The following is a 9,399-nucleotide window of genomic DNA, read 5'->3' on the forward strand; positions in this document are numbered from 1 at the left end:
ACACGCAGGGGCGTGGTTCCCATACATGATGTTGTACCGAGTGAATTGACTGAAAGGGAACCACATACTGAAACGGCCTGGGTCGGTTTTGAAAAAATCGGATTTGTCTCGTTCAGACTGTCATAAAAGAATCGGATATGAGTCAGATGGGTCAAAAAAATCAGATTTGGGTCGGATTTGCCTGCAGTGTGAATGTWGCCATGGTTAATAAAGCCAAGTACTAATAATTAATACTAGGCAAGTTCGACATAGGCGATGCTTGACAACGATAATTTATTTTATGTGCATTAAGACAGTTACTTATTTCTTTACATTTATCTCTGTTCACTGGCTATGAACACAAACACAAATCACTATTGGCTTTAGATGGGCTTCGTCACACGTCTCAGCCAATGWCAGCCTTTGTTGTCGAGTCACTGCGTGGCATCGTGCAGCCACTCACAATGAACCCCAGTAGCATCTGGAGCAGAAACATGGCAGAAGACATCAGATTCTTCAGGGCGTTTTTTAGTTTAAAACTCTTCCGAACAGCGGTCTGGATTGAAATAAAGTTATTTGGAAGCACTGAAACGATGATCTGACTCACAACCAGAGTAGTTCAAGCCTGAAATATCACTTCAGACCACCATAAAAGACAGAGGGTGTATTTTCTTTATTTGTTATATTTTACACRTATTGCACCTTTACACTGAAGCAAATTCCTAGTTTGTGAATTCTGTTCATTGACAATGTCAAAAAAATGATTCYGATTCTGAATAATAAATTAATAATACCACAGTTATTGTTGCAAACCCTGATGGTGTCTTTAGTCTCAATCTGTCCTTTCAATACAGCTTCTTCATGCTCAGAGCCTTCTCACRAACTAAACACACAGGTTCAGTTTTYGCTTCAATAAAATRATCTCYAATCTCCAACAAAATGCAGTATTCAGGATCCACTTCTCTTTTTATGGAATTGTCATGAATGACACGTCAGTCACCTTCCTCTGTTCCTATGACCCCTCATGTTGTTCACCAACTCTGATCTGTCTCCATTTTCTGCCTCTTATCCATGATTGGGTTGGAGAGGCAGCAAACCCAGGTGAGAAACCTGGATTTCTCTCTCACCCCAGAGACATTCTTCAGCTCCTCTTGGGTGATCTCAAAGTGTTCCCAGGTCAAAAGGCCAGAAAGATTATAATTCTGCCAGGGAAACCAGGGCCTTCCCCAGGGTCTCTTCCCAATGAGACAGAAAAATCCTCTAAAGGAAGGCATCCAGGAGGCATCTTGATCAGATGAACCACCTCAGCTGACTCCTTTAGATGCAGAGGAGCAGCTACTCTGAGCTCCTTACACACGACCCTATTTCTAATGCTGAGCCCGGCCACCATATAAAATAAGATCAAGTCAGCTGCTTGGATTCAGGATCTGGTTCTTTCTGTCATGATCCAAATCACAGGACCGCAGGTGAGGGCTGGAACACAGGCAGAACAGGACATGCAGAGCCTTGCAACTCAACTCAGCTCTTTCTTCACCACAATCAACCAAAGTAACATCCTCATTACTGAGGAGGTCTGGATCTGTCAATCCATCTCACACTCCATCCTACTATCCCTCAGGAACAAGAAACCTTATAGCCTGAAGTCTGTAATTTTGACACAATTTGGAACAGATTTTTACGAAGAGCAAATCTTTCCCACTAAATTGATCATGTGACCAGGACATATGGGTGTCCAGGGACTCCAGGGAATAATCTTCAAATTAGTCAATATCGGCTAAATACCACAATTAATCTTTTTTTTTTGTTGTTGTTTTTTTGCCAATATTGCCCAACCCTACTGTTAAGTTATCACAGAAATGTCTTTGGTTGTTTATAGTTTTCCCTCTGAGTTTTATTCATTTAATTTGATTGTCTGAAACTGCTTGGAGGACCAGACAAACAGAACTGTTTCTGGCAAGTAGGAGTCTCTGCAGTACATAAGGAGAGTTTCTTGTCTGTGTGGACAGTTTGTCCTAGGCATGATTGGTGAAGTTGGTGTGTGGTTGGAGTTTGTTCTAACCGTGAYTGGCGGAGTTTGGAAAATAGTTTGTGGTTCTTGGGTGGACGAAGTTTGACAAAACAGTAATTGGTCAAGTTGACTTGTCTGCCAGCTTTCTTCAAACCCCACACAAAATAGTCAATCTGACCATTACCGTCTTGAACAAACTACACCCACAAAACAAAAATCTCCCCGAGTGAGTGCAGAGACCCCCCCTTCTTGTTCATCCACTTCGGATGTTATCATCCATTAAATGGACGTTATTAGCCGTTATCAGTCCCATAGAATGGCTTCAAACTGGCTTCAGACTGTCCCGACTGTGCYGCCTAGTGGGTTCTCTGTCCCATAGAATGGCTTCAGACTGTCAGCTGGTTAGTATGAGGCATAATGCCACTAAGGTTTTTTATGCAATCTGGTTAATATGAGGCATAAAACCACTAAGTTTTTTTATGCAATCTGGTTAATATGAGGCCACCACTATGGTTAATTTTTGAGAAAATGACATGGGCTACAATAAAGTAGACCGGACTTTGGCGGTAGCAGATTGTTGCATTCCAACAGTACTGGTAACCAACTAGGGGGYACTGTCGGGACAGTCTGAAGCAATTCTATGGGACTGATAACTGCTAATAACGTCCATTTAATGGACAGATAACATCTGAACTGGCTGTTTTGTTTATGGCTCAGAGGCCAGAGGTTACCCATCCTGTCCTAACACAATAAACTTCTCAAAAGACASAACTTCAGGTATAAGATRCATCAYATGTACTTAAAGGGCAGAGTAATATGTCTGTATATAATGTCAGTCTCAGTTTATAAAATACAGGCTGTTTATAGTGATTCAGCGTCTACACAGTACCTTTGGTGTTGTGGCGCTGTCGTCACTGTCCTGTCCACTGATGAGAAAAGAAAACAATAACATAAACATAACTAAATGATTGTTTACTTTAACCTAAATATCATTAACCAAATTCTAAAACTTATGGGGAAGTCACTTTTTTAAGGTTAGTTGTGTGGCATTAACTGTTAGAAACTTGTTTGTGTTCACAGAGAAGAAGACAACACATGAAACTCACTTTAATGACTCGTCCACTGTGACCATCTCCACTGGGTACAGCTGGACTCCAGATAGGTGGTCCTCCTCTGTGTTCACTCTGAAACACATATTGCAGACTTCTTTCAGCTCAGCCAGGTTCTGCTTTATATAAACTCAAAACTACTTTCTGAAGACTTATTTATTCTTTATATATAATCATTTTATTACTTTCTGCTGCATTTCAGTTCTTCAATGCACATTTTTGAACAATGATAATTTAAGTCTGGTTAATAAATAAAGGTGTTCTTTGTAAGTTTAAAGGAAGCAGACTGCTGGTTTTGTTTAACAGCTGCAATCACCTGTTGGAGTCCTGCAGCAGATCCACAGCTTCTTGCAACTGGTTGATCATGTCAATGTGGAGCTCTGTGTTACCTGTGACCTTTGACCTGTTACCAACAAATAAATCAGCTTTTAAAATGATTTACTGAAGCCCTCACTTATTAATAATGCTACTTTTCAATGAAGCAAACTTTGGAGACAATTCTACATATTTTTTTTTTACAAAAGTAGACAGAAAAATGTTCTATTCTTCAAAAAGAGAAACCTACGTTTGTTCTGTCTGCCAGTGGGAATCTTCTTCTATCCTGAGAGGCTCTTCGAAGTCTGCTGCCGTCCGACCCTACACACACCAACACACACATCAGCACCAGCTGCAGGCGTCACGTGACCTGCAGAATCCATCTGCCATTGGACCAAACTGAGAGACGTTAGCACCATCTCCTCCATTCAATTATGTCACTGAGACAGAGTCTCTCATTCATCTGATCTTTGTTTGTTGAAATGTTGAATATGGAAGAATCATTTTTGATTCAGTTCATTAAAACTGAATCAGAAGTTTCACAAYATCAACAAACTTGTTAGTGACAAACACAAAACACATGCTGTACGTAAAAAYTAAATATGTGCTTTTTATTAAATTGAATAGATGTTTTGTTCAAACAGAATGAATTTAACAGATAACATAAATCCAGCAGAAAAAATGTTTCCATTATTTTTTTCAGTACTCATTCATTCATTCATGATTTATCACAGCTCTTAGCTCCATATACTGAAGAATAACTTATGAACAGATTCCAATAATATTAAGCAGGTCCTCTGGACGGGTTCTTCTTTAATGAAACGTTTTGTCTCTCCTCCAAGAGATTTTCAGGTGAACTCAGCCTTATAAGCACTGCCTCCACATGGTGGACAAACAGGTTTAATGAACATCAAYGCTGTCTGCTCACAAGCAAAGGAGGACCATCAGCCTAATAAATCGAGGAAACAAACCCGCCAGTGTTCAAAATAATGGCCCAACACAGAAGAGCTACATCATCAGGCCWGGACTCTGCAGTTTACACTTATCTACAGAACAGTGGTCACTCTTTCAGGGATGAAGATGTTTTCATACTAGATAGAAAGGAACAATGGTTTGAGAGGACTAAAGGAAGCCATTTTTGTGAAGAGAAACGATCCATCATTAAACGGGTGAAGGCCTCAGTTTCCAGTTGACCCCCTCTTACAATGCTGTTATTGCAAGCATGACTCTGCACCCTGTGAACAATAATTGATAATCAGGGCACTAACGATCTACACTCACCGGCCACTTTATTAGGTACACCTGTCCAAATGCTCGTTAACACTTAMTTTCTAATCAGCCAATCACATRGCGGCAACTCAGTGCATTTAGGCATGTAGACATRGTCAAGACAATCTCCTGCAGTTCAAACCGAGCATCAGTATGGGGAAGAAARGTGATTTGAGTGCCTTTGAACGTGGCATGGTTGTTGGTGCCAGAAGGGCTGGTCTGAGTATTTCAGAAACTGCTGATCTACTGGGATTTTCACGCACAACCATCTCTAGGGTTTACAGAGAATGGTCCGAAAAAGAAAAAACATCCAGTGAGCGGCAGTCCTGTGGGCGGAAATGCCTTGTTGATGCCAGAGGTCAGAGGAGAATGGGCAGACTGGTTCGAGCTGACAGAAAGGCAACAGTGACTCAAATAACCACCCGTTACAACCAAGGTAGGCAGAAGAGCATCTCTGAACACACAACATGTCGAACTTTGAGGCAGATGGGCTTCAGCAGCAGAAGACCACACCGGGTGCCACTCCTTTCAGCTAAGAACAGGAAACTGAGGCTACAATTTGCACAAGCTCATCGAAATTGGACAAGAGAAGATTGGAAAAACGTTGCCTTGTCTGATGAGTCTCGATTTCTGCTGCGACATTCGGATGGTAGGGTCAGAATTTGRCGTCAACAACATGAAAGCATGGATCCATCCTGCCTTGTATCAACGGTTCAGGCTGGTGGTGGTGGTGTCATGGTGTGGGGAATCTTTTCTTGGCACTCTTTGGGCCCCTTGGTACCAATTGAGCATCGTTGCAACGCCACAGCCTAGCTGAGTATTGTTGCTGACCATGTCCATCCCTTTATGACCACAATGTACCCAACATCTGATGGCTACTTTCAGCAGGATAATGCGCCATGTCATAAAGCTGGAATCATCTCAGACTGSTTTCTTGAACATGACAATGAGTTCACTGTACTCAAATGGCCTCCACAGTCACCAGATCTCAATCCAATAGAGCATCTTTGGGATGTGGTGGAACGGGAGATTCRCATCATGGATGTGCAGCCGACAAATCTGCDGCAACTGTGTGATGCCATCATGTCAATATGGACCAAAATCTCTGAGGAATGCTTCCAGCACCTTGTTGAATCTATGCCACGAAGAATTGAGGCAGTTCTGAAGGCAAAAGTGGGTCCAACCAGTTACTAGCGTGGTGTACCTAATAAAGTGGCCGGTGAGTGTATTGTTAGGCTGATGGTCCTCTTTTGCATGTGAACAGACAGCGCTGATGTTCATTAAACCTGTGTGCCCACCATRTGGAGGCAGTGCTTATAAGGCTGAATTCACCTGAAACTCCTCAGACTGAAGAAGTCTCTTGAAGGAGAGATGAGAGTCTACTTAGTTTTTGGGGATTTTTGTACCTGAATTATTGAGATGCATCATGACATTCTGAACAGATTCTAACTGTTCAAAATAAAATCTGAAATATTTTCAACAAGCACTAGCAGAACGCCAGCTAGCTTAGCTGCGTTGGCTGGGAGCGAGTCCACCTCGTAGCAGCAGGACAGGAACATGTTCCCTATGATTGCTCRTTATTCTGCACCACCTGTGAGGGACTGTGGTGGTCTCTTTGTGGCAAATTTGTAAATGCCAAACGTCATGTACGTATGACAAATATTCTGGTTGCAGTAAAGGAAACAAACATCTATACAGGGATGATGCTGCAGGAAGGGAGGGAGAAGTTCTGCTGTTCCTCATGAAGTATAAATGTTACTATAGAAAAKAATGTCTCCTACATCAGCAAGAACAGACTTCTTTACCTCTTACAGAATATAAATGCAGCTTAAATCTACTTGGACCATGTTTCTCACACACACAGGAACATGCTGTGTTTCTGTGAACCTTTGTCTCTTCACACTGACATTATAAAAATCCCTAAATAAATCATTTATCTGTAGCTCCTCAGTCTTCTATGTTTGATTTAGTAGAGTCACTCTGACCATAGCACAAAGTGACACTTTAGTAACTGTGACACTAATGGTGGAGTAAAGCAACCCGGWAAACATGAGAGTTTTATATAACTGCCATCAGAGAGAGAGAGAAGCTCCTGCCTTGATGTAGTTGATGAAGCGAGAGCTGAGAGCTGAGTCTCTGCAGTTGTATTCCTTCAGGGCTTCCGTAGGGCTCTCCTCAATCAGACGCACTGAGTCCGAGTTTGGGTCGACTGAAATGAATAAAACAAGATGAGTCAAATGTTGAACTAACAAGCTGAAAAACCGTATGTAATAGCAGTGTTTTTATTTTCAGAGGGTCATTTACAAATAAATAAATGAAAAATAAATATCTAAATCAAAATGTAGTATTTCCTGTTTGAATATAGTTCTAGTAATGTCCCATAATCTAGATACACAAAATGTTAACAATGTTAAAAAAAAAAACATTTCTGAAGTCAAAGTGCCCAACACTTCCTACTTGTGTTAAAACAGCTGAGAATTCCTGCCATTCCTTCACTGAGGCTGYGTCCAAATTCAGGGGCTGCATCCTTTGAAGGCTGAATTAGTCAGCCAATGACATCACTGCTCCGCACCAAAAGCTGTCCAAATTCAAAAACTACTCCAATTGAGGCCCACAAATGCACTCTCCTTTTTCCCGGATTTGAAGGACAGGTCCGAAGGCTCCTTCTGTCAGTGTGCCCCAGGGCAGCTGTGGYTACAATGTAGTTTACCATCATCAGTGTGTGAATGTGTGTGCGCATGTGTGAATGTCTGTAAGTGTAAAGCGCTTTTGGGTCTGGAGGGACTTGATAAAGTGCTCTATAAGTTCAGTCCATTTTACCATTCTCGACCCCCTATCCCAGGATGCATTGTGGGACAACTGGAAGAYTGTTTTTGCTTGTAATGCCAGACAAAACGAGAGAAAGGAATACAATRTGTTGTTTTTTGTCCCCCATCGCCRAGGTGCCAACTGTAACTTTCACATAGAAAGGCTAAAATACACCAAACTTGGTATGAGTAATCCCTGTTGCATGCCTGACCATACTATGTGGTCATWTGACATCATCAAAGCTCTACCCCYTGACAACTGGAAGTGACCTTACTTTTGGCTTGGAAAGCTCCATTTCTGACCCTCTTGACCTAATCAACAACAAATTGTGTCAGAAYACAATTAAGAACTTGATCTCACTAGCTTTCAAGCACAAAAACCTTTTAGTGAGAGGTGTGGTCATGACGGTGCTGCAAAGTCAGACATCATGTCGGTAACATACTTTTGGCTCTAAATTCCACGTACTTCAGCCAATCTGCTGGTCACACATGCTCCAAAGGCACCTGTCCTTATCTCTTCAATGCTCTGTCAGCTCCTGGACAGCGAGATTCATTCAGTATGGTGTCTAGATCTAAAATGATGCTCAGATGGGAATCTWTTATTTATTTATTTWTGATTGAATAAGAYACCTCCGTGATGTAGGCCTWGTCCGTGCGTAAAGCTGAAAATGTCTCCATGTGTGAATGATGCCACAAAACTTGCCGTCTTGTGAAGCCTCGTTTAATTTTTTTCTCCACTTCACCTGGCTTATTCATTAAGTCTTCCAGAATTAAAGTGGTCAGGGGCGTTGACTGCAATCTGTCAAAGTGACAGCCGGCCTTCAGATTTTTCTGTCACAGTGTAAAAGAAAGGTCAAACAGGGAAAATATTTCGTTATGGGGACCCCTGGTTTAACCCTTCTAAGACAGAACCGTGGTACAGTGTATAGTACCTGTGCAGCAGAGAGGTTTACAAACACACAACTCAAGGCAAAACAGTAGAAGTTTAAAACACTAAATCCTAAACTGAATCATCCACAGATTTAAGTGAAGCACAGTCAACACTGTTAACAATTGYCAAAAAAGAAAATAAAAATTAATTAGCTTTCTTGGACTTGTCTCAAACTCAGTAAATGTACTCTCAATCATCTCAACCTAATTAGCTGATTAAAGTCTATTTAAATTGTGTCCAGGGAGCTGCTGCTGTTCTCCTTTAGAGCTCAGCAACCCAGATCCTGTTCACCTCAGACTCTGAGCTCAACATCCTGCTGGAGACGAACCAGAAAAACATGGTCAACTCCTCAAAGTGACTGTTCACCTCCTCATGTTTCATTTCAACTCAAACACAAGTTAAAGATGGTTAAACCTTAAAATAAAAGTTGTGTCTACTTTGAATGATAGACAGCAGCATCAGATGTGTGTGTGTGCAGCTGGTTGTTGTATCAGTGTAGACCTGTCAGGGAGCTGATGTGTTCACTGGAGTCATCTTTGCTRATGCCCTCCTCCTCTGTGATGTTGCTCATCGGTGCATTCAGACTCAGACTGTCTTCATCTGAAGGCTGCAGTGAACAAAAACAATCATCAGATTTTAAGCTTAAATTTATTGACTAATAGATCAACAGAAAGGACATATTTGTAGGGATGCAAGATATATCGGCATTCATAACGGTATCGGMYGATATTGGTCATTTTTTAGAATATCGGTATCGATMCGATATGTAAAACTGGGCCGATATTAGGGTTGGGTATTGAAAGGRTTTATTTCGATACGGTGCTAAATCAATACTTTTAAAATGGTACCCGTTCCTAAACGGTATTTAAATCGGTACTTTAAAAATAAATAAATAAAACAAACACACACTCATACAGTTTTATGAAGCAATGACTATTTCTGAGTCAAAGTCAAACTTGAACTTGACCAAAACCATAAATA

The 9,399-nt window shown here is 41.3% G+C and overlaps 1 protein-coding gene across 4 annotated transcripts in view; it reads right to left on the reverse strand.

Moving 5' to 3' along the window:
* The window catches only part of lrch1 (leucine-rich repeats and calponin homology (CH) domain containing 1), a 132,836-nt gene that overhangs the window by 44,882 nt on the left and 78,555 nt on the right, over nucleotides 1-9,399 (reverse strand). For all 4 annotated transcript variants that reach the window (XM_014027490.1, XM_014027491.1, XM_014027492.1 and 1 more), the window contains exons 8-13: nucleotides 8,920-9,025; nucleotides 6,777-6,889; nucleotides 3,662-3,732; nucleotides 3,413-3,499; nucleotides 3,094-3,171; nucleotides 2,877-2,913 (exon numbers count right to left, since the gene is read on the reverse strand). In XM_014027490.1, the coding sequence (XP_013882944.1) occupies nucleotides 2,877-2,913; nucleotides 3,094-3,171; nucleotides 3,413-3,499; nucleotides 3,662-3,732; nucleotides 6,777-6,889; nucleotides 8,920-9,025 (492 nt within the window). The remainder of the gene's footprint in view (nucleotides 1-2,876; nucleotides 2,914-3,093; nucleotides 3,172-3,412; nucleotides 3,500-3,661; nucleotides 3,733-6,776; nucleotides 6,890-8,919; nucleotides 9,026-9,399) is intronic.

This window comes from Austrofundulus limnaeus, unplaced genomic scaffold (genome assembly GCF_001266775.1).
Source record: "Austrofundulus limnaeus strain Quisiro unplaced genomic scaffold, Austrofundulus_limnaeus-1.0 Scaffold653, whole genome shotgun sequence".
Lineage (NCBI taxonomy): Eukaryota > Metazoa > Chordata > Actinopteri > Cyprinodontiformes > Rivulidae > Austrofundulus > Austrofundulus limnaeus.